This window comes from Pipistrellus hanaki (genome assembly GCF_964339955.1).
Source record: "Pipistrellus hanaki genome assembly, chromosome: 1".
Taxonomy (NCBI): domain Eukaryota; kingdom Metazoa; phylum Chordata; class Mammalia; order Chiroptera; family Vespertilionidae; genus Pipistrellus; species Pipistrellus hanaki.
The window spans coordinates 61,116,929-61,142,991 of NC_140503.1; the positions used below are offsets into that span (position 1 = coordinate 61,116,929).

The 26,063-nt window shown below is 36.9% G+C and overlaps 1 protein-coding gene across 7 annotated transcripts in view; it reads left to right on the forward strand.

Moving 5' to 3' along the window:
- TMEM87A (transmembrane protein 87A) overlaps positions 1 to 26,063 on the forward strand; it is a gene marked incomplete at its 5' end in the record, with an annotated part of 47,017 nt that overhangs the window by 4,664 nt on the left and 16,290 nt on the right. For 4 of the 7 annotated variants that reach the window (XM_084903347.1, XM_084903345.1, XM_084903349.1 and 1 more), the window contains 10 exons: positions 493 to 578; positions 3,248 to 3,361; positions 5,187 to 5,240; positions 5,367 to 5,411; positions 14,382 to 14,499; positions 18,719 to 18,780; positions 21,000 to 21,183; positions 22,380 to 22,479; positions 24,869 to 24,962; positions 25,677 to 25,748. In XM_084903347.1, the coding sequence (XP_084759473.1) occupies positions 493 to 578; positions 3,248 to 3,361; positions 5,187 to 5,240; positions 5,367 to 5,411; positions 14,382 to 14,499; positions 18,719 to 18,780; positions 21,000 to 21,183; positions 22,380 to 22,479; positions 24,869 to 24,962; positions 25,677 to 25,748 (929 nt within the window). The remainder of the gene's footprint in view (positions 1 to 492; positions 579 to 3,247; positions 3,362 to 5,186; positions 5,241 to 5,366; positions 5,412 to 14,381; positions 14,500 to 18,718; positions 18,781 to 20,999; positions 21,184 to 22,379; positions 22,480 to 24,868; positions 24,963 to 25,676; positions 25,749 to 26,063) is intronic. The other 3 variants (XM_084903351.1, XM_084903346.1, XM_084903350.1) reach the window with 1 other exon arrangement.

A 26,063-nucleotide genomic window follows, 5' to 3' on the forward strand; every position in this document is an offset into this window, starting at 1 on the left:
TCAAGGTTTAAACCATGAATTTTCTCCTTGGTGGAACTGTTTTGAATATTGCCTTTGATATGTCTAATGTTGTTATTCCTTCTCTCTCCAACTAGAATGGAGTCTTTTTAAGGGTTTTACTAATTTTCCCCCTCCTATTTCCATCTTTGGCTTATCATAGTGCCATGTAGCACTGTATTTAAGTGCACTGCTCAATAAATATTTGGATGATAATAAAAGACGATTTTAACTTAGAACTGTTTTATTGTTTCCAGATTTTTCTAGGGTTTAAAGCATAAAAGTAGATAGAGTTTCAAAGTTTAAAAACTGCTTAACTGCTTTTTCTTTTTGTGGGTAATTTAATTTTATATGAAGAATATCCAGTTCTTTTTGCATGTATTACTTCATTACCTACTGTGCAGAGAAGAGATGGCCTATGAATATCTCATTTTAGCAGAAAATAAGTGGAGTGATGGGGTTTACCTTTTACTCACGAAGATTCTTCTTTTATAGTTGATGGAGAACCTTGTGATGTATCTTTGAATATAACCTGGTATCTAAAAAGTGCTGATTGTTACAATGAAATCTACAACTTCAAGGTAAGGACTTTAGAGGTCATCAGGTCCTAATCCAAGAGAGGAAGGAGTGTCAGGAAGCCATGGGGGAGAAAAACAGATTAGAGTCCATGCTTCCCAAGTTGCAGGCGTAGTTAATTACCATTAGTTCTCAAACTTTCTAGTCTCAGAATTGTTACATTTTAAAATAGACTCCAAAACTCCTTTGATCATATTTATATTTATATTAAAAATTAAAACTGTGCTTGCTTTGACATTGCATATACTAAAATTGGAACAATATAGGGAAGATAGCATGGCCCCTGTAGAAGGATGACATGCAAATTGGTAAGTGTTCCATATTTAAAAAAATATATATATTTTATTGATTTTATACAGAGAGGAAGGGAGAGAGATAGAGAGTTAGAAACATTGATGAGAGAGAGCCATCGATCAGCTGCCTCTTGCACACACCCCCTACTGGGGATATGCCCGCAACCAAGGTACATGCCCTTGACCGGAATTGAACCCGGGACTTTTCAGTCCCCAAGCCGATGCTCTATCCATTGAGCCAAACTGGTTTCGGCAAGTGTTCCATATTTAAAAAAAGAAAAGAAAAATGAGAAAATAGAGAAATATTTATTCAGCAACAATAAACTCACTGCATGATATAAAATTTTTTTAATAAACTTAAAAACATACACCAGAAGAGTGGTATTATTTTGTGTATTTGCAAATCTCTTTATTTAATGTCTGGTATAGTAGAAGACAGTGGAATCTTGTATCCTTTACTCTGTCTGTTTCGATGTTATTTTGGTCGTGGGCACATAGCCAGGTTGCAGGCTTTATCCCCAGTGTGGGGCATGCAGGAGGCAGCCAATCAGTGATTCTCATCATTGATGTTTCAATCTCTCTCTCCTCTCCTTTCCTCTCTGAAATCAATAAAATATATTAAAAACAAAACAAAACACAATTGCAAGTTTGTGACTATGAAGAGTGCAGTGAGTACTGGTACAGTTAGGTGCCATTGCCTTGGTTCCTGATACGGGGCAGCAGCTTACTCATTACTTTTGCACTATTAGTACAAGGCAAATAACATGATGATGATGATGTTGGCAAGGCAAATAGCATATGATGAGGAAGAAGAGGAGGAGGAGGAAGGGGGAGAGAATAGTTTTGACCTCTTAAGACCTCATAATCGAAAGGGTCTATGGACCATACTTTCAGAATTACCATTGTACACTGTACTTGAGCATTGGAGATTTATGGCACTTGTGTGGATTTTTTTAAGGACTTTTTCGTTCTTTAATAATTTTTTAAAATTATATTTCTCCTACTATTCTTGAGGTTTCTTTTCAAAGATAATCTGACTGGTCTTAAAAATATCTACCATTCAATCACTTTTCAAACCATAAACATTTTAAATCTCTGTCTAATATTAGGATTTAAATTATCTTCTTGTGGTGGTGTTAATTATTTTTTGCACTTGTTATGCAACATTGGGCAGGATTAATAGGAGGAGGACTAAAGCACTGAAGAATTTAGAGAGATGATAATATCAGAATATAATTTGAAATATAATTGGCTGATCCTTTTCTCCTAATTTATTACTAATGCATTTATAGTTAAAAACTTTATATATTTGAAACTTCTGATAAAATTGGTCAAGAGCTAAGCAGATCCAGTCTTCATAGGTAGTATACGTTAAGAATGTAAAAGTTATTTTGTCATGGGACAAAATTATGGAAATGACAAGCAGGTAGAGATGTGATACTGGACCTTAGAGAAAAGAGGGTGAGATTAGGCATGTAGATATCGGAGAAAAATACACAGAACTGGTTAGTGAAGCCACAAAAATGGAGTGTTTTCAGAGTATCAGCGGTGGGCTATTAATGGCTACAACAATTTTGTGCTCTATCCTAGCTTATGAGCACAAGTATGTCTTTTTATTAGTGGTGTTAATTTAGTCAAGTAACTTGTAAATATATACATGTATTTTTGAGGTGATGAATGTTAACCAAATTTATTGTGACATTTATTTCAATACATATATACAATTATATCGCAATAAAACCAGGAGGGGGAAGATTTACAGCTATCAAAGTTGAAGAAACCCATGTACTTATTTTACCTCACATCCCTCTATTACCTTCATATTTGTCAGCTGTACCCTTTCCTTCTTTTACCCCCTCTAATTGTTTACCTTTTCTCTCTTTACCTTATTGGTTTGGCTAGAATCTCCAGAGTGATTTTGAGTAATAGTAGTAAGAGTGGCTATCCTTGTCTTGTTCCTGATATTAAGGAGGAAGCAGTCAGTCTTTTACTGTTAGCTGTAGCTTTTTGGTAAATGGCCTTTATCAAGTTGATAAAGTTCCATTCTATTTCTAGTTTGCTAAGAGTTTTAATCATGAATGGATGTTGACTTTTGACAAGTGATTTTTCTGCATCTATTGAGATTGTAAAAATCATATAAATATATTTTCTTGTAACAAAATCCTCTAGGGTCTGTTTCCCAGTTTTGTAGAATTTTTAGAGGACCTACCCTTTCTTTAGAGTCCAACACTATTGGAGTCTAGGATACTATTATATAGAATCTTTATCTGCTGTTAATTTTTAAAATAGCAAACCCCAAACTATATTTGTATAATAGGTGATCTGTACATTTTAAATATCTTAAAGTAAGTTAAATACTTTGTATTTCTTTATTTTTCCAGACAGGAGATATGGAGAAATATTTGGAAGAACTTAGGGAAAAAAGGGGCTTGTCTGGGAAATATCAAACATCATCAAAATTGTTCCCGAACTGTAGTGAACTCTTTAAAGCACAGGTAATGTTTGGTAGTGGTGGGAGAGGAAATAGAAAAAAATGAAAAACGTTAATGCCTGTATTTTTGGTGATCTATTTCCTGCTCCCTAGTTCGATCTTCTGACAGATATAAGTTAGAATCATGTTTTGATTGGTGCACAGCCAGTCACATAATTTCTCATCATAAAAGAGGATGTACTTATTTGTGTGTAAAAAGCAAACCCCCAATTTATTTTATATTGGTAAAGATAAATAACATAAAATTTACCAATTTAATCATTTTAAGTGCGCCATTCACATTGTTTTGAAACTATAACCACTAATCATCTTTAGAACTTTTTCGTCTTCCTAAATGACACTTTATAATGCTTAAACAATAATATCTAGACACATGTTCCTGGTAACTATTCTCCTTTCTGTCTCCATGAATTTGACTATTTTAGATACCTCACAGAAGTAGAATCATAGCAATATTTGTTTGGCTTCTTGCACTTAACAGTGTTTTCAAGGTTCCATATAGTATGTACCAGAAATTCTTTCCTTTTTAAGGCAGAATAATGTTTCCTTGTACACATATAACACCTCTTGTTTATCCATTGATGGACATTTGAAATCCCCAATTTTTAATTATTTTGTCATTTCATCTAATTGGTATATCCCCAGAAAAGTCAGCATTTTTAGATTTTACTGCTATAGACCTGAAGTGAAAGTGTTGAATTTTACATATATAAGTGGGATTTATATTGTAAAATTATCTTCTCTTAGAAATAGGATTAGACACAAATTTTTAAACAAAAATTATATATCTTATAGGTGTTAAAAATAGTTACTGTAATTATAGCTTTTGCTTTGTGTTTACTGAATTTAAATATTGCTTCAGAATATTTAGTAAATTTCCTTGAAGAGGGAAGGAAGTTCATGGAGAGCTAGGTTTTCTGTCTAGTTACTAGACATAGTTTATTGATAAGGCTTTAAGGAATAATTAGTAATAAGCAAATGAAGTAATTGATAATTGAACTGTAAAGATTAAGTTCTTATTATAACTTAGATTTTATGGACTTGGAGAAAAAGAAAGTATCTTGTAACGGTGGAAGAACGGTAGAAAAAGAAAACTAGGAACAATGTGATATTGAGTAGGGGGTTTTCTGTTTGTTCTCCTAATTTATCCTCTTGGCTAGGAGAATCATTTGGCCTTTGCTAAAATGTGAAAGCTACCTATTGTATACTGCTGCCCAAAATTTCCTAATTTTAGATCTGCTATAATCTTTCCAGGGTGTGGGCATATATCCCTATTGGTAAGGTTTCCTCTCCTCAATCTAATGTAACAGAGTTGAAATATGTGCTCTAAATACTCAGGAAGGAAAATGCCTCCTCACCTGCTGGTAACTAGTAACAAAGGTAAATGTTACAATTAGAGTAGGTTTTTTTTATAGCCAGGGAGGGTGTTGTGGTGGAAGGAGCAATGGACCAAAGAGGTACGAACCTTAGGTTCACATCCAAAGCTTTGTAGCTTTGAGCCACATTTTCTTTATCTGCAGAATGATGGGGAACTATAAGATCCCTCCATCCGAAGCATATATCTGATTGGGCATGAGCCCATGGCAGGCACAGTGGGGCCAGGATGAGCGGGAGCAGAAGGTGGGAGCTGCAGGGGGTGTTGGACTGTGGGTTTCAGCCCAATCCCTGCAGGCCATCCGAAGGGATCCCACCTGTACTCAAGTTCGTGCACCGGGCCTCTAGTGTTATTATATTTACTGTTTTAACATTTTTGCTTTAACCATTTTTATGAATTTAGAAATATATTTTTATTACATACCTTTAATTTTAGTTTTGTATTTCTTCCATAGAGCTTTTCTGGGGATTCAATGCATCGATTGCCTCTTTTAGGAGAAAAGCTGGAGGTAATTGTTTTCCTTGTAAAATATTTCTGGGAGTAAATAGTAAAATTTTTGAATTTTCTTTTCTGAGTAAATAGTAAAATTTTTGAATTAATTTCCTTTTCTTTTTCTTTTTTTAATGTTTTAAAGGCTAAGGAGAATGGAACAAATCTTACCTTTACTGGAGAAAAAATTGTAAGTGTAATAGGGAATTCAGCTTTTTTATGTTTGTGTATTTTGAATTATCTTGATATGCTAATGTTTAAAAAGAAACTTAAGACTGGAAGTTGTACACCAAAATGTTGATAATAGTTTTCCCCGGTTGGTGATAAGAGTGATTTTTATTTTCTTCTTGGCGTTTTCTGTATTTTTCATATTTTCTGCAATCACTTTTTATTGTTTCTGTAGTTATGACCCCATACATATATTCACCTAAAAATAAAAGCAAAGGTGGCAGGCAAAAAAATATATTTGAGATCCAGGAGGAATTGCAATCTTGGGAATCACTGAATCTGGCAGAAACCCAAGTAGTGTTCTGATTGGGAGGTAAAGGCAAGGGGTATTTATGAAAAAGGGAAGGAATTGAAGCAAGGAATTCTGTTGATGTTAATAAGTCAAGGAAGGATTTTCTATTAAGTGCAAATAAGCTAAGTTATTCTTTCACTCTATATGGTGGCGCTAATTCTAAAGAATGCCTTTAGTTTTCAGTCCGGTGGTCTGGCACTCTGCTTTTCAGTTAGCTTTGCAAACAATGATGTTGCTTTGGCCCATTCCAAACAGGGTGTTGATTTGGCCCATTCCAAAGATTTGAGGAATAAGATGTGCAAGGCGATTCCCCTGGGGAGGCAGCTCTGGCTTCATTTTGAAGTGGATCGGGTTATATTATTTTTCACAAATATTACTTGTAAAAAGGAAGAAACTTATGAAAGAATCTTCAACTCCACCTTAAATTGTCTTATAATAGAATATAACTAGAAGAGATTTTGAAAAATTGCGATAGATTGAAGTCTGTAAATTTGCTTAAAATTTTTCATAATTCACAATGACTAATTCATCAAAACTTTGCCAGTTAAAAATATAGAAGAAATAATATAGTTATTCATGTTGGGTCATGCTTTTTACAAAACTGACTTAAGCTTTTAATTTTATAACTTTATTAAGACATACACTTATCTCAGAATTTACTCTTTTAAAACATTCAGTTCAGTGGTTTTTAGGATATTGAAAACCACCAGTTATATTTAGTTCCAGAACATCTTCATCACCCCAAAAATTAATGGCATAGCCGTTAGCAGTCACTCCTCATTCCATCCTCACCCACGCCCGCTCCCAGGCAACCACTATTCTTTTCAGGTAAATGGAATCGTGCAATTTTTGGCCTAGTGTCTGACTTCTGTCACAATTTAAAACTGCCTGCACTTTTACTTTCTGGTTATGTAGCGCCTGAAGATCAGCCAGAGGTGAGTGATTAAGGTCTTCTCAGGTTTCTCGCAGTCACGTGTGCACAGTCTCACAAATACATGCGCAGCCCTGCAGGAGCTCCTTGCCTTCTAGATTTCCAGGGATAGCTTAGAAACGCCTATGGACATCTTATTTCCAATTTTTCTTTTTAACTTTCAGTCAGCCTCTTTCTGGCCCCCCCCGTAACACTGACGGGGCCCTGTGATCTTTCACAATTGCTGAGTGTTTTTGCGAGTGCAGTGAGTACAGAGCCATGTGAATGTTAAGCCCTGGAAGGGAGCTTTTCCGCACCTTCCAGAGAGCTCTGGCAACTGGGCTTTTCGGGGCCTCCGGACTTGTTCCCCCAATGGTTGCCAAACTTCTGTTTTTCACAGTTGTTACAGTTCTGAGCATTTTGGTTTCAAGAAGCTTGAAACAGGGGCATAGGATTAGAACAAAAACACCACAAGCTTGCTTTTTCTACTGGTTTCAGCTACTTTACTTACTGAGATTACTCTACATCTACAGTTATTTTTCATCAGGAAACAGTTGTGGAATTTCCAGAGTTCCGAAAGAATTTATTTTGATAGTTTTTGCCCATATTCTTGTCGCTTTTATGAGTGTATTTTCAGAAGTCTTATTTTGCTATTCTACAATAGAAGTATCTCCACCCTCCCTCCTCTATTATAATTGTACAGAATTTGAACCTAAAAATAAATAGGCATGGCAGACTTTAGTACTTTTTTTTTAAAGCAGAGAATGTCCATTGGATTTTTTCTTATTACTCATATGTATATATTTAATACTATAAAATTTTAGAAAATATACATAATTGAAAAAATAATCACCCGTAATATTACTTACACACTGGGACTATAAATATATTTATCTTGTCTTTTGTCTTTGTGCATATTTATATTTATTTTATTTAAAAATAGGAATCTTACAATTTGTATTACTATAACTTTTTTAGCTTAGCAATATAACTTGGACATCTTTCCAGTTCAGTAACTATTTATGGCATCATTATTTAAATGCCTGAATAGTATTTTATTGTATGAATACATTGCAATTTGTTAACAGATCCTGGACATTTGTGTTTCATTATCTTTTTTTTTTCTTTAAAAAAAAATATATACTAAATCTTTATTGTTCAGATGATTACAAGTGTGCCCCTTCCCCTCGCCCCACCCATAGCTCCCCTCCACCTGATTCCCCACCCCACTCCATGCCCTTACCCCCTGTCACTATCTTAATCCATAGGTGTAAGATTTTTGTCCAATCTCTTCTCTCACCCCTCACACTCCCTTCCCCCTGAGAATTGTCAGTCCACTCTTTTTCTGTGTACCTGATTCTATTATATTCACCAGTCCATTCTGTTCTTCAGATTTTTTATTCACTTGATTTTTAGATTCACTTGTTGGTAGGTATGTATTTGATGTCTTTTTGTTGTTCATAGTTTTTACCTTTACTTTTTTCTTCTTTTTCCTATTCTTCAAGAATATCCTTCAGCATTTCATGTAATCCTGGATTGGTGGTGATGAACTCCTTTAGCTTTTTCTCGCTGTGAAGCTCTTTATCTGACCTTCAATTCTAAATGATAGCTTTGTTGGGTAGAGTAATCTTGGTTGTAGGTACTTGATGTTCATCACTTTGAATATTTCTTGCCACTCCTGTCTGGCCTGCATAGTTTCTGTTGAGAAATCAGCTGACAGTCATATGGGTACTCCCTTATAGATAACTTTTTCTCTTGCTGCTAGTAAGATTCTTTGTCTTTTGCTCTTGGCATTTTAATTATGATGTGTCTTGGTGTGGTCCTCTTTGGATTCCTCTTGTTGGGGTTCTGTGCACTTCCTGGATTTGTAAGTCTATTTCTTTCACCAGTTAGGGAAAGTTTTCTGTCATTATTTCTTTCAGTAGGCTTTCAATATCCTACTCTCTCTTCTTCTTCTGGCACTCCAAAAATCTGGATTGGTACACTTAAAGCTGTCCCAGGGGCACCTTACACTATCTTCACACTTTTGGATTCTTCTTTTTCTGCCTCTCTGGTTGGGTGTTTTTTGTTTCCTCATATTCCAGATCTTTGGTTTGACTCTTGGGGTATGTTGATCTACAGTTGAGTTTCTGTATAATCTTTGTATGCTTAATTTCTGACTGGTCCTTTTCCATTTTTTGGTATTCTCATTAAGGTCCTTGAAGGTCTCTTCAAGTTTCTCAGCGGTTTTTAGAAGATTCTTGAATAACCTTATAAATGTGATTCTGAACTCTGTGTCATCCAGTAGTTTACTTTCCTCCATCTCTCCCGTTCGTGACATGCTTCTGTGTCTCCACATTTTGGTTGCCTCCCTGTGTTGATGGAGTGGCTTTATGTGGTAGGTGACCTATAGGGCCAGTAGCTCAGCTTCCCCAATCACCCAAGGTGGTTGCTCTTGGTACAGCCCTTTGTGTACTGAGTGCAAAGTCTTGGAGTAGTTAAGCCTTGATTGCTGTTGGTACACTGGGAGGAATTGACCCCCAGGCCAATTGGCTGTGAGGACCCGTTGTGTCTGTAATGGAAGAACTGTTGTGCTGGAAACACGCTTATGGTGCAGGCCTTGTTTCAGTGGGGCTTTGGTGCTCACTGAGTCTGCCTCCCGAATGTGTCATTTATGGATGTGAGGAGTTGATATCTGGTGTCTCACACTGACCATTAGATACATTGGCTTCTGGATCTCCAATGGGGTGCAGTTCAGCTACTATCTGAGGCCACCCTGCAGGAGCTACAGCGAGAACCACAGTCCTCTCCTCCCTGCTTGGAGCTTGGAGGCTTTGGAGCTGTCTACACCAGGTTTCAAGTTTGCTAGGTTAAACTGCAATAGAGAAGGCCATTCATATGCAAAAGCCACTGCTTGGAGCTTGGATGTGTTTGTAGATTGTGCGGGGTGGAGTGTCACGGTGTCACTAGGCTAGGGCATGGCAAACAGCAATGGCTGCCAGTCAGCCGACTCTGCTTCTCTGACCACGTCCCCATGTCTTGTGCCCCAGCACAGCAAACAATTATTCTTGTGCGAGGCTCTGCAAGCAAGCCACCCTCACTTTCCGACCCGGTGGCAGACAGTCCAGCTTCTTTCCAGAAACTGGATTTCAGAGAGATTGGGAGCTTGTCTCTCTTCAGGTTGAAGACAGCAACGCCCTGCACTAGCCGAGATCCTCCGCCAGCTCGTATCGTGCGTGCGCACCTGTACCTCCGTTTTTCAGCGCTTGTGCCCTGAATGCTCCTTTCTCTGTCAGTCTAGTTGTAGAGCTTCCACTCAGCAAGCTTTTCCGTGGTGCTGGGCGGTAGACGTTTTGTCTTTTAGTTGTAGTTTTGAAATTGTGCACGGCAGCAGTTTAGGTTTGTTTACTTAAGCCGCCATCTTGGACCCTCGTGTTTCATTATCTTGTAATTTTAAACAGCACTGCAGTAAATATTTTTGTAGATATATTAGTTTTTATATTTAACAGTTTCTTGTTGGTGAACATTTTGCTTCTATAACTTGTGCTCTAGCCGGAGTTGCCCATGCACCAAAGAATGGCAGGATTAATTCTCAGTTAAGGGCATGTACCTGGGTTACAGGGTCCATCCCTGGTGTGGTGGGAGGCAATCAGTTGCTGTATCTCTCTTATACATTTTCTTTCTTTCCACCTCCACTCCCCACTTGCACTCTCTCTAAAAATCAATGAGAAAAGATCCCCTTGGGTGGGGATTTAACAACAACCTTTGTATTTTAATTTTCTAGTTGTTTCATGTGATCTCACAGAACATATGCATATTATTAAAGATGAGGTTATATTTTATAGACTGCTATGTAACTTTTTCTTTTTACTTGACAAATTAGTACCTGTAGCACCACTTCACCTTTTTATGTCTGTGTGCTATTTCACGTTACCGGGATTTTTATAATTAATACTCAGCTGATGGGCATTTGGTTGCTTCCAGATTTTCACTGTTACGGATAATGTCACATTCATAATGTCTAGTTATATCTTTTTTTTTAAAAAAAAATTCTTACCCAAGGATATTTTTCCTTTTCTCTCTCTCTCTCTCTCTCTCTCTCTCTCTCTCTCTCTCTCTCTCTCTCTCTCTTTTTTTTTTTTTTCAGAGAGAGTGGAAGAGGGAGGAGGGAGAGACATAGAAATATTGATGTGAAAGAAACACACCGGTTGGTTGCTTCCTGCACTTGCCCCACCAGGCCCCTGGCCAGGGAGGAGCCGGCAACCTAGGTTGAACTCTGGACTCTTTGTTCCTTAATCCAACACTCTTTCCACTGAGCCAAACCGGCTAGAGCTGTCTAATTATATCTTTGTGCACATTTATAATATTTCTTTGGAGTAAATTCCTGGAGGTGGAATTGTTGGGTCTAAGTTCCTGTATTGATTTTTAAATTCTATGTGTTGTCAAAGTGTTCTGGAGGGAAATATTGTAGTAATTTGTTGTCAAAATAAGACCTGAATTTCCCTATTTCCTAACAAACTGGCTATTTTAATTTAAAGCATTTTATGTAGTTTGTTGGGTTAAATTGTTTAAATTGTACTTTTAAAAAATGGTTGTTAAAGCTGAACATTTATGTATATGCATGTTAGCTATTTGTAAATTGTGTTTTATTCAGTAACCTTCTATATATATACTTTTAAGTTCTACTCAAGGCTTGAGTCCTATTCTAGTGATTAAAGATGGCTGTCCCTGCCGTCCTGTCTGATTTCCCCTAATTTACTATTCAGATTATAGTAAAAACAAAACAAAACAAAAAAAAACCTGAAAGGATTACCTGCCTTTTGATTATTCTTTCTAAAAATTGAACCTACCGGTTAGGGAATACTTTATAATCCTATTTAAGGGATACAAGTTCAGTACCTCTCTACTCTGATAAAATATTATTTTTTAGGGGAAAAGGCCTCTCACTGTTCCTTCACTTAAGAAAAGATTTAGCCGAAACCGGTTTGGCTCAGTGGATAGAGCATTGGCCTGCCGACTGAAAGGTCCCAGGTTCGATTCTGGTCAAGGGCATGTACCTTGGTTGGGGGCATATCCCCGGTGGGGGGTGTGCAAGAGGCAGCTGGTCGATGATTCTCTCTCATTGATGTTTCTAACTCTCTATCTCTCTTCCTTCCTCTCTGTAAAAAATCAATAAAATATATTAAAAAAATGATTTAATATTTGATTAGGTCACTTTTCTGGTTTAATTTCAGCAATAATGCAATATACTTACCATAATACTTTTTCAATTAATAGACATTTTTAGAGCAGTTTTAGGTTCACAGCAAAATTGAGCAAAAAGCAGAGAGCTTGCATATACCCCCTTTATAGATGCACACTCAGATTCCCCCCTCCCCTCCCCCCCCCCCCCCATTCTGGTACATTTATTACAATTGTTGAACCAACACTGATACATCTGGGCCTATCTCCAGGCCTAATCAGAGAGGTGGGGCTGATCAGCAGCTCCCCTGGAGGCCTGGAGAGAAACAGGCGTGGCTGTTGGTGAAGCCTGGAGAGAGAGAGAGGCAATGGCTGATCAACAGCGGCCACGGAGGCTGCATATCAGACCCTGCCTCTCTCTTCCGGCCTTCCTCTGGGCCTGATCCGCAGCCCCCTCAGCTGACTGCAAGACTGACTTCCAGTGTTTGGTCAAGCCTTCGGTCCGGTCGTTACAGACCCTGGGTTTTTATATATATTAGGATACAGAATAATTGCTCTGAAAAATCCCTATGCTCCACCTATTCATCCCTCCCTTCTCCTAAGCCCCTGGTAATTACTGATTTCTTTTACTATCTCCATAGTAAAAGAATGTTAATTAATTGAATCATAATGTACAGTTTTTCAGATTGGCTTCTTTCACTTAGTAATATGCATTTAAGGTTCTCCTTGCCTTCTTGTGGCTTTATAGTAAATTTTTTTAGTGCTAATAATATTCCAATATCTATTATCCACTCTGAGGGGCTTCATAGGTCAATGAAGTTTACCCATTGGTCTCTGGATAGAAATTCTCTGGATGTACCACAGTTTATGCGATTCACCTATTGAAGGACACCTATTGAAAGAACTGTTAATGGCACCTATTTGATAGGGTTATTGTGGGTATTAAATAATATAATAAATAAGTATCTGCTATATGAATGTTATTTTTACAGTGTCAAAATATCTATCATTTCAAATTAAATGTAAAATTTGTCAAATTTGGGAATATAAGAATCATTTGAAATTTGTAAGAGGTAGTTTTAAGATATATGAAATTAATAGCAGAGCATGTATTACACCAAAGTTGTATTGGTTAATGAGCAAGTAGGTCCAGTAAAGGTTCAGTTAATTATGGGTAAGTAGGAAGTGGTATACTTGCACCTTTGAAGCTATAAAGTTTTCACACAAACTGCTCCTGAATTTTGTCAGAAGAGGACCATCAGACAGGAATAAATGTATGAATCATCATGGCATTTATGTTAAATTACTAAGATAACCTGGAAAATGTATAACTGAAAAATCATTTAATCTGCTTTGTGTGACACTTTGGATTTGTATATGGACTATAATTTTTAAACTCTTGTTTAGCCTTTTCTTGTGTTGTAGGATAATTTGAGCATTTGAGAAAAGCTGTGATTCCACAGGAAAATGCATAAACGTACAAAATCTATTATCTACTCTGAGGAGTTTCATAGAGCAAGGAAGCTTACCCACTGGTCTCTGGATAGAAGTTCCTTTTAAGATCATAAAGTCTAAGTAGCAATACCTCCTTTCATGCATGAGGAAGAAGCAGACATTTGTTTTCTATGTTCATCTCCTTTTTGAAGGCCCATACTCTAGAATCTATGGCAACAAGTCCTTTGAAGACTTTTTCCTAGGGCTACGCAAAAACTAACTGGCATTGGGACGGATGCTTCCTAAGTAGTCAGTTCTGTAAACCTGGAGGCTGTAACTCCACTTGCTGGACTTTGTGGGTCAGTGACTCTTGCTTTCCACATAGACTAGCCAAGATTAAATTTCATGTAAATGTGAGACCTGATCAGCAGAAATTCTGGTAGTCTTGGAAAGACCAGGAGTAAAGGGAAATTAGATTCAGAAAGTGGTGTTTATAATTCATTAATTCATTAATGTCATCATAGGTGTTATTTTTTAGGTGATTTAAATAATCTTAGTTCAGGATATTTATGTTTAAAAATACAACCTAGTGTCCTAGCATGGCTTACTTAAATAGAGATTCAATTTAGTGGTTTTAGTTGACGTTTACCTTGTGGAAAAATAGATAGGTAAAAGGTATGATTTTTTGTGTGTAATAAGGTAGAAGATCTCCTGCCTTTTAGTAATTTATAACCTAACCAATTTTTTTAATATGTACAATAGGCCTGTTTGTTTTGTTGTGTCTACTGTTTTAATGAATGAACATTAAGGACTCAACCATGTTTCTGGGTACATTCTGAAATAATTATTAACTTATGCTCTTAGTTCTTTTTTTTTTTTTTAATACACTTTATTGATTTTTTACAGAGAGGGATAGAGAGTTAAAACATCGATGAGAGAGAATCATCCATCAGCTGCCTCTTGCACCCCCCCCACTAGGGATGTGCCCGCAACCAAGGTACATGCCCTTGACCGGAATCGAACCCGGGACCTTTCAGTCCGCAGGCTGACGCTCTATCCATTGAGCCAAACCTGTTTCGGCCTTATGCTCTTAATTCTTAAGACTTGTGAAGTTTTAATGACTTTTTTCTCTCTAGGCAATGCATGATCCATTGAAAACTTGGCAAGATGCACCATACATTTTTATCGTACATATTGGCATTTCATTCTCAAAGGAATCATCAAAAGAAAATTTACTAAGTAATCTTTTTACCAGTAAGTACATTTCATTTCTTTTTTCACTTTGTATTATTATCTAGTTGTGTCATGTATGGTGAGTCATGTGTAATTGCTTTCAGGGAGGGAATAATTAAGAACGTTCTCACATAGAAAAATTGGAGAGAAATTAACATTTTTCTCTACTCAAGATGTACCAGATATAGTCTTAGGCACTTCACATATGCTTTCTTATTATATACTAGAGCCCTGGTACACAAAATTCGTGCACAGGTACGGTCCCTAGGCCTGGCTGGCAATTGAAGTGTGAGCATTTAGCGTGGAGGGACAGGTCCCAGCTGACCTCTGGGCCCCGGGCAGTACCTGGGCACCCAGGTCCTCATGCGCCCTCTCTGCCTGAGTCATTGGGCTCCCACCCGGCTCCCTTAGCACTTGGGCTAGACAGTGGCCCCACCTCCCGCTGCCGCCACTGGTTGCCGTTTGTGGAACAATCAGTGGGGCGATCAGGCTCCACTCGCACCCGCCTTGACTTGGCGCCGCCCGCTCACCTGCTCCACCATCCCGTCGTGGTCCCACTCTTGTTGGGGCCCATTGTGGCTGGTAGAACCTCCGCTGCTGCCAGCTGCCAGGGCTGCATCGTTGATGCCGCCATGTTCCATGCTGCTCACTCGTAGTCAGCATGTCATAGTGAGCCATCAAATTCCTGGTCAACCTCCCAGTTGAGGGGACAATTTGCATATTAGGCTTTTATTATATAGGATGATAGATTTGATTCTCCAGCTTTTTAAATTAGTAATTTGATTTCCTTTCATTTGATTCTCCAGCTTTTTAAATTAGTAATTATTATCATGTTCTTAGTATTTGTTAGTAAGCTACTGCAAAATTCCAGAAAGTGATGACTTGTCAAAACTTGATTACTGCCGAAACTGGTTTGGCTCAGTGAATAGAGCGTTGGCCTGTGGACTGAAAGGTCCCGGGTTTGATTCCGGTCAAGGGCATGTGCCTTGGTTGCGGGTGCATCCCCGGTGGGGGGTGTGCAAGAGGCAGCTGATCGATGATTCTCTCTCATCGATGTTTCTAACTCTCTATCCCTCTCTCTTCCTCTCTGTAAAAAAAAATCAATAAAATATATTTTTAAAAACAAACAAACAAAAAACAACAAAAAATACTTGATTACCAAGTCAAAACCTGGCAGTTTAAAAATTAATGGACTTTGGCCGAGACCGGTTTGGCTCAATGGATAGAGCGTCGGCTTGGGGACTGAAGGGACCCGGGTTCGATTCCGGTCAAGGGCATGTACCTTGGTTGCGGGCATATCCCCAGTAGGGGGTGTGCAAGAGGCAGCTGATCGATGACTCTCTCTCATCGATGTTTCTAGCTCTCTATCTCTATCCCTTCCTCTCTGTACAAAATCAATAAAATATATTTTTAAAAAAATTTAATGGACTTTGGTAATTATTTAATGTCTCAATATTTTTTCTTTTTTTAAATTTTATTTTTAAATTATAGTTGAGATACAAAATCATAATACTACTATGGTGTACACCTGGGACTAATATAATTTTGTATGTCAACTGTCTCAATTTTTCTTGATATTCTCCTTTCCACTCTTGCTGCCCAGTTCATAGAAGTCATCTCTTTCTGGTATTTTGCAGTAGCTTACTAACTATTCTTATTTCTTAAAATTTTTTGTTTTGTTTTCTTTCTTCCTTATCTGTGGTTTCCTTTCCACCTCTGCTTTCTTAAGGAGAATATCGAATAGAAACAATTATGGTGGCCATCCTTATCTTACAATATTGGCACATATCACCATTAAATGTCATGTTCACTGTAGATTTAAAATAATGTGTTATTTGGTTACGGCTATACCTTCCTGTTCCAAAAGTAAATATATTTTTATTAGTATTAAGAATAAATGCTCAGTTTTATCAGATGCTTTGATTGTATTGATTAAAATGATCATATAGATTTCCTAATTGAATCTGTTCATGTGTTGTATTATATTAACTGGTTTTCTAATGGTGAACCATTCTTGAATTTCTGAGATGCCATTATTTGGTCTTGATACACACACACACACACACACACACACACACACATTTTCCAGTTTATATTCTTTTTTTGTTTTATCCATCTGTTGTTTGGAGCTAAGAACTTTAAAGCATAGACTGAACTACATTATGTGAAAGTTTTCTCTCTCAGATGGTTTTATCATTTTTCTTCCCTTCATTAAAACCTTTGAAGTCTCCATATTGCCTATAAAATGTCCACATTTATAAGCAAGGTTTATAAAACTATAAGTTGTCCCAGTTTACTTTTGTTGCCTTGTAGCAAAATGCTATGACATGGTACTGTGCATTATCTCAGTCTACATGTTCTTTAAATATATTATGCATTTTTGCACCTGTCTTTGTTATTTCTTTTGCCCGGATGGCTTTTTTTACTTTATCCTGGAAAATAGAAATTTCATGCTTCTGGGTCTGTCTCAGAGGACAGTTCTCTGTGTTGCTTTTCAACTAACTCTCTCTTCCCTCTAGATGGTAATCCACTAGGATGGCAGAAAACATCTTATACATCTGACCATCCCCTATTTTCCATAGTGTGTATCATATAGTAAGTGCTTAAGTTCTATTTTAGCATAGAGCAGCCGTTAGTCAACTTTTTCTTAAAGGGTCAGACAGTAAATGTTTTCTCTCCTATAACTACCTAACTTTGCCATTGTGTGAATGCACCATAGAGAATATGTAAGTGAATGGATATGACTGTTTTGTATTAAAATTTTATTTATAAAAAGTGGATGGCCAGATTTGGTTCGTGTGCTGTGTTTTACTGACCTTCTGGCATACTGTAAGCAAAGAATGTGACAAATATTGGCTAATTATCTTATTTGTTTTTTTATTAAATTAAGAAGGTATAGATTTAAAAACCAGTTCTGCTATGACATTTTTATAATTGCTATTATGGGATGTTCCTTTTGTTCATAAAAGTATTAGATCTAATTTATTTATTTCTTTTTAATCCTCACCTGAAGACATGCTTAGAAAGAGGGGTCGTTGGCTGGGGGGGGGGCGGGGCGGGTGGTGGTGGGGAGATGGGAAGAACACCGAACACCGATGTTAGAGAGAAACATTGATTGATTGCCTTCCCTATGCTCCCCAGCTGGGGATTAAACCCAACACCCAGCCTAGGTATGTGCCCTGACCAGGAATTGAACCGGCAACCGTTCGGTGCACAGGCCTGATTTATTTTTAATAATGTTATGTCCTTTCTGCCTGATAAAAATTAGTGGGGCCCAGCCGGCATGGTTAAGTAATTGAGTGTCGACCCATGAACCAGGAACACAGTTTGATTCCTGGTCAGGGCACACGTCCAGGTTTTGGGCTTAATCCCCAATGGGAGGTGTGCAGGAGGCAGTCTATCAATGATTCCCATCATTGATGTTTCTATCTCTCCCTCTCCCTTCCTCTCTGAAATCAATAAGAACATATTTTAAAAAATGAGTGGGATATTTTTTATGAATAGGCATTTGTTAGTGTGTCTCTGGAGATAGGTACTAGTTTTTATTTGTTAATCAAATATAAAATTTATCCAAATAGTTTTATCCATTACAATTTAAAAGTAGTCATAGGCTTGTTTCTGTAAATCAAATCTGTCTTTCAGATATTTGTTACCTTCATTTGTTTTGCTCCATTAAACACTGTTGTTATTAAAGCACCTTCTATTATAAAAATGATATATTAATGTAGCAAAGTCATATGAAATTGAAGTAGGTAAAATAAAAAACAATATGAAAATATAGGTAAGAAGAGAGAGCAGATAGAGGGAGTCAGAATGGAGGAATGAAGTCCTGTAATTTTCAGAACATTAGTGCTGTGTTGTAAGAAAATTATATGTGAAGTGTGTTTGGAATTTAGAGGAGATGGGGAAGTTCCTGTTGGGCAGCTCACAGAAGGTTTTATGGAGGAAGTACATTCAGCCTAGTGTTTAAAGGATGTGAGTATGGAAACAAAGGGCTTTTCACTTAAGATACTGACTGTAGCAGAGGCATGGAGACCTATGCAGGACATAGCACAAACCATGAGAACACTTAGTGAATTTGTAAGTGCTCTACACCTGTAATATTCACCAGAATTGAAATGGTTAAAAGTAAATGACCCACTGGAATTTTCATTAATTTTTATCAGACAATATCAGATGATGTTTTTGTTTAAATCCTTCATTGTTCCCATTAACTCTGAGGACTAATGTGTTTTGGCAGTGACTGTTGAATTGAAGGGTCCCTATGAATACCTCACACTTGAAGAATATCCATTGATGATTGTAAGTAAATTTATATTCTTGATAACTTCAACATTAAATATTAACTTGAAAGAGTGGAAACTCCATGTTTTGTGGCAATTTTCCTTTTTAAAGAATTGTTTCTGAACAGTTCACAGAACATTGCTTGTACTTTGGCGGTTTTTACTAGAATGTGACCTTGTGAGCGTTAGTGAACCCCTCTGTGCCTCATTTTCTCATCTGTAAAACGGAAGAGGTGATGGATGATGTGTGGAACTGTAGAGTTGGAAAGGAACTCAAGGATTGTTTCAAATCTCACATCTTCTCAAGGAACCAAAGCAGGACACTTCTTACTAGGTGTACCGGTTAATAATTTGAATTTTGTAATCAAAGAAAACAGGATAATTTCAAGAGAAACATCAAAAGTGCTGTATTCAAAGTAATGCCCATCGCTAGCTACACATTTCTCCCATGTTTCAGGTAATTTGTGGATACCATCCCAATAGAACTTTACTTATTTTGAGGCAAACTCTTCAGAGATCCAATTTTCCACTTCTTCATATATTTTGAAGTGTTGCTCAGAAGGTGCGTGTGCCATCGATCGGAACAAGTGGTAATCTGAAGGAGCAAGTTCTGGTGAATACAGTGGATAGGTTAATACTTCCCAGGCAAGATCTTTTAACGTGTCTTTAACTGGTTTTGAAGTGTGTGATGGTGCGTCATCATGAAGTAAAATTACTTTGCCGTGTCTTCTGGAACATTCTGGTTGTTTCACAATCAAAGCATGGTTCAGATAGATTATTTGTTGTCAGTAGCGATCAGTATTAATGGTTTCACCTGGATTTAGAAGTTCATAATACACGACACCTTCCTGATCCTACCAAACGCAAAGCATTGTCATCTTTCCAAAGCTATTTGGCCTTCCAGTGCATTTGGGATTCTCAAAATAAATCCACTTTTCATCACCAGTCATAATTCGATACAAAAAAGACTTCCTTTTGTACTGTTGAAGCAACATTTTACTGATGACTTGTTGATTTTCCACTTGTCTTTCTTTCAGTTGATGTGGCACCTATTTTCCTTCCTTTAAAATCTTTGCCATTGCTTGTAAATGATGGGAAATTGTTTGCTGAACAACGTTTAATCTTTCTGCAAGTTGTTTTTGAGTTTGACACGCATCTTCATCCTATAATGCCTGTAATTGTTAGTCTTCAAATTTTTTTGGTTGACCTGGCCATTCTTTGTCTTTAACATTGAAATAATCACTTTTAAAGCGTTTAAACCAGCATTCACAAGTATCTTGAGATGGAGCATGTTCACCATAAGCTTCCCAAAGTATCCGATAACTTTTTCTTCAAAATTATGAATTAAAACTTTCTACAAATGCTCTTTTTTTTGGCACGAAATTTGACATTTTTAAGGGTAAAAATATCTGATGTTAACACCTTCAGCAAATTTGACATAAGTTTTGAAGTTTGTTGTCAATACAACAAAACAGCATATATATCAAGTCACATATATATATCAACATATGTATAACTCCATGTATTGAAAATATCCACATTATTAACTGGTACACCTAGTACAAACCTATAGTTTCTGATCCCACTTAAAGTAATTAAATGATGAAGCTTCATCCTTTTTATTGTGTGTGTGTCTCTATGGGAATATCCTTAATGTATTTTTTAGATTTCCTTTGTTCAGTTTTTTCTTCTTCCTTTCCCTTTTATAGTTTTCCCTCTTGGTTGTATTTCATTTCCTTGCCACACCTTTTTTTCTTCAGTGTTCATTTATATAATTTTACATGGTGAGCTGAAAAAGCTCAATTAATACAGATGAACAGTCACTTGATGACAAGCCCTTAGAATCAGGGGTCTTCAAACTACGGCCCGCGGGCCACATGCAGCCCCCAGGGGAGTCTGATCCTGCCCGCCAGGTTTTTTGGGCAGTGAGCGCAGCCAAGGTGTTACAGTAGGAATTAGTAGTTCATATAGTCCGGCCCTCCAGCTCTCTGAGGGACCGTGATCTGGCCCCCACTTTAAAAAGTTTGAGGACCCCTGCCTTAGATAGTCTCCCTCTGCTCAAGAGGGTATAATTTTTTTGTGTATGAGTATCAAAATCCAAAGAAATAAAATAATTGTCTTTCAAGTTGAAGGTATGATATGCATATTTTTTTTATATCTTGTTAAGAGTGTGTATTGATGCTAAATTGGCTCTTAGCCTTAATCCTCTTTTTTAATTCTTACCCACTTCTGTGACAGTTTTTCATGGTGATGTGTATTGTGTATGTCCTGTTTGGTGTTCTGTGGCTGGCATGGTCTGCCTGCTATTGGAGAGATCTCCTGAGAATTCAGTTTTGGATTGGTGCTGTCATCTTCCTGGGAATGCTTGAGAAAGCTGTCTTCTATGCAGAATTTCAGAACATCCGATACAAAGGAGAATCTGGTATGTAACCAAAAAAATGCCAATTTGTGAGTGAACAGCAGGTGAGACATGACAGTTTTTCCTAAGGTTGGCAGTCATTAAGTAAGTTTAACTTTTCAGTTATTTAATTATTAGAATAGCTTTGTGACTTTTTTTTTTTTTTTTAATCTTATAACTTGCAGGTTCAGTGACTTAGGAGTATTTTACTAAAAGATATTCACAGAAGTAGTGACTTTTGGGAAAGACTATTAACATCATTGAATCTCATTGCCATTGATTTTTAAAGCGCCATTATTATATTTAACTAAGAAAGTAAATACTGTGAATTTAATTTTAAGATCCATTGATTATAAGAGACACTTTGATTTTAAAGATGTTAAAATGGGGGTGGAGATACATCTATTCAATAAGAATTGGTGAAATATAGTAGTACCAAGAAAATAAGAGGTTGCTTATAGTTTTAGATGACAGAAATTGTTTTGTACTGAAGTTTTTTTTTTATGATAGATTCAGTTCTCTTCAGATCATTTAATTATTGATAATTATTGTTACAAGTTACACTAATTAAATATTTCCCTGGTCTTTGAAAGGCCTGAAAAATAGATGTGAAATTTGTGTGTGTGTGTGTGTGTGTGTGTGTGTGTGTGGTACTTTTCTATGGATAGTTATATTTCGTAGTTTTAAAAATGGGGAGAATATTTCCTAGTTGCTATGTGCTGTCCAAGTAGGGGAAAATATTCTGCTGAGGTTTTAGTGAAGTGAGGGGTGGGGAGGGAAGGTAAATTGAACACAGCCCGATTGCTATTCACATGAATAAGATTATATTATATCATTTTATATACTTGTAAAAATTGAAGTATTTTTAAAAAAATATATTTTATTGATTTTGTACAGAGAGGAAGGGAGAGAGATAGAGAGTTAGAAACATCGATGAGAGAGAGTCATCGATCAGCTGCCTCTTGCACACCCCCTACTGGGGATATGCCCGCAACCAAGGTACATGCCCTTGACCAGAATCAAACCCTGGACCCTTCAGTCCCCAAGCTGATGCTCTATCCATTGAGCCAAACTGGTCTCGGCTGAAGTATTTTTTTTTTAATAGAACTAATACCAGTGCTTATTCTGAAGAGTGTTAAAGATCTACTGCTATATTCTGGTTCTAGAATTGCACCATTTCTCAGACCTAGATTTACTTTCCCCCCTTTTCTTTCTCATAGTTCAAGGTGCCTTGATCCTTGCAGAGCTGCTTTCAGCAGTTAAACGGTCACTGGCTCGAATCCTGGTCATTATAGTCAGTCTGGGGTATGGCATAGTCAAGTAAGTATTCACTTCTTGTACGGAAGAGCAAGCTGAAACATTGATTACATTGCAACAGTATCGCAGCTTCCCAGTGTATGAGTCCTGTAACAGTTGGTAAAAAAAAAAAAAAAAAAAAAATCTGAAATAAGAAAAGGTATCTGAAATTTTGTAGATTTGTAAAAGTTAGAAAAATGTTAGTTTCATCTCACAGCTGACAGTTTAAGGAGCATCTCCATATAGGAAAGCCTGCAACTGTAGCAAAGGACATTGAAACACCAATCTTTTAGAGTAAACTTATAGTGACTTTACTCTTGCCAAATATTTTGCAAATCAAGTGGTTTTTATTTTATGTGAAGAGCATTCTTGCTGTAACACTCTGAAAACAATTTGTTGAAAAAATGTATTAAGTGCCTTAGCATTGTTCTAGTACAGCAAATAAACAGAAGACTTGGAACTTATATTGGGGGAAAACGGATAAAATCAGTGATTAAATGCCTAGTATGTCAGTGATAAGTGCTAGGGAGCAGATAAAGCAGGCAGAAAGTACAGAGAGACTGCTACACAGGAGGTAGGGCTTGCAAGTGTTAAATAGTGTCAAGGAAGGTTTCACTTACTGACAGTTAAGCAAAAATCCCAAGTTGGTGAAGGAACTGCATGTATCTCCAGAGGAAGAGGTGCTAAAATGCGGTCAGATTCTGTATATATGTTGAAGGTAGAGCCAGTGGACTTTGCTGACAGATCAAATGTGTGATGTGAGAGTGATCAAGAATGATGCCAACTGTTTTGGTGTGAACAAATGGAAGGTTGCAGTTGACATGCAATTGACATGTGCTGAGTTCAGGAAGATCTTAGGTGGGTTAAGTTTAGAGTGGGGGCAAGATTAGGAGTTCAGAGTTTAGTTAGATATACAAAAGAGGGAAGTAAGGGGGAGATATATAAATTTGCAAGTCATCAGGATGTAGTGTTATTTAGCCATGAGATGGGATGAGGTCACCATGTATAAGTGTATTTAGAGGAGAGGTTAAAGGATTGAGTCCTTGAACATTTTCTATTAGCTAGAAGTCAGTGAGACAAAGTAGAATTAGAGTAGAGGAAATTGAGGAGGATGACCAAAGCTGTGGGAGGCAAGCCTAAAGACTTTCAAGGAAAGTGAATAATTTTGTCAAAGAGGGTTGAGACTTGACCATAGGATTTAACTACATGCAGGACATATGATCTTAGCAAGAATAGTTTTGGTCAAGCGGTAGGACTTAGTGTGAGCTTGGTTGGAGTAAGTTCAAGCAAGAATAGAGAGGAATTGGAGTTAGCCAGGTATAGACAGTTATCTCAAGGAGTTTTGTTTTAAGTGGGTTAAAGAAATGGGAGGTTTTCACTTTTAAATCTCATATAAATGATACTAGAGGAATGGGGGGAGTTACATTTTTAAACTTACTTAAATATTTAAATGCCTCTTATATGCCAAAGTGTATCCTAGGATTTTAAGATACAACAGTGTGGAGAAAAATCACAGCCCATATAGAACTTTTCTAGTATGTAATGCACTAATCAATAACCCAGGGATCTTGTTAAATTACAGATTCTGATTCAGTAGCATTTTTAATATCAAGGATCCTCCTTCAAGCAGAAGCTGCTTAAAAGATTTTTTGTATTTTGTTGGTTTTGAGCTCTACAATGTACTATTTAATGAGCTTCAATAGGGTATTTGATTATGTTAAGAAGTTGTTTAAATTTTTCTATTTGAAAATGATATTATGATTTCTTTAAAAATTATTATTTGTTTAAAAACATAACAAAACGTAGACAAATAAAAGATAGGATGTCTAGGATTTGTTTCAAGGTAATATGAGAGGATGAGAAGTGGGTGGGTTGTGCATGGGACAGTATTGGCCGTAGGTTGGTGAATATTGGGACTGGATAATGGGTATATGGGCTTTATTATTCTGTTGAATATGTTTCAGAATTCTCTACAATAAATTTATATTTTTTAAAATGCTGCTATGCCCTGGCCGATGTGGCTCTTGGGTCCATGCACCAAAGGGTGCTGATTCAGTTCCTGGTCAGGGGACATGACTGGGTTTGGGGCTTGGTCCAGCGTAGGAGGCAGGTACAGAGTGGGTGGGGGAGTGGGGAGAGAGAATAATTGATGATTTACTCTTCCTTTTCCTTCCTCTCTAAAATTCAGTAGGGAAAAAAAAAACCATTTAAATGTAGAATTAAGGGGATCTGATCTAAAATTCTGGTATTCAGTATCTTAAGAGCATAAGTTCTGAGTTTTTCTCTCTCATGTGACTTTACAGAGTATGTGTGGCTTATCCCAACTAAGTTGTTGTCCTATATTAATCAATGTGAGTTTGTCTCAGGGTTTGTCACATTTGTACTCAACTTTATCTCTTTGCTTTCTCTTTAGGCCTCGCCTTGGAGTCACTCTTCACAAGGTCGTGGTAGCAGGAGCCCTCTATCTCCTGTTCTCCGGCATGGAAGGGGTCCTCAGAGTTACTGGGGTCAGTACTGCTTAATCTGCGTTTTTGTGGTCAGTTCAGACATAACTTTTTGTTTTGAGAAGGTGAATTGGGAATATCTGTGGGCTTCTTTACTGTTTTCTCTTAAGTCACCTTTGGGCTCTGATTTTTAAAATGTATATGTAATTCACTTTTTCTTTTTAATCTGTATTAGAGCTTTAAATTCAATGTGTGACCAGAATGAATGCTTTCTCACCCATCCCTAAATTATTATTTAGTTCCCTTCTTTTGTATAAGAGACAAACTTTGTAATCATGCACTTGCTGGTAATCTAATTTTTGTTTTAAAGTGACTGTGCTTTTTGCTTAACCAGCACTTGAGTTTCAAAGGCTTTCTTAAAATGTAACTAAGTTCACATAATTCTTGAGAATTACATAATTATGCCCCTTTTAGGGGAGGAAACCAAAGCACTGAGATAGATATAAGGGGTAAAGAAATTTATGTTAGAGCGGGGTTACTGTGAAGAAGTGGGCCTCCCCAGGTCTTTGCTGTTACTTCCTTATTTAAAAACCACTCTATAAACTCCACCTCTCCCTTAAGTAAACTGGGCTCAGTTACTTTTGCTATATTGCTTCTTAAATAAAACACTTTGAATGCAAATTAGATGTTCAGATCACACTGTCCTCTGTAATTTTCTTGGACTTTTAGCAACTTTAACCCTCTGTCAATTGCATTTTCTTTCTTCTGCTGCTGTAGTATTTTGCTCATACCTTGGCTTTGATAGTAAACCTGGCCCTGTCAACAATCGATGCCTGTAATATTTTATGGATATCCTTTTAATAATACCCTGGTAATTGGGTAATTAGGGTTATATAATTAGCATCTTACACACACACACACACACACACACAGCATAATTTGGGGTACAAATCCTTGTATTAATATCTTATTTTGAGGTGAGCTCTTTTTTTTTTATAAAACTACATTATATTACAATTCAGGAAATCAATAATTCTTAGTATGTTAATGATGTAATACTTTTAAATATGAGAAGGGCTTTTCAAGACTTGTAGCCAAAATAAAAATGATAGAAAATGATAAGATGGATGGAGACTTATATCACCATAATGTTTTTAGTGTGGT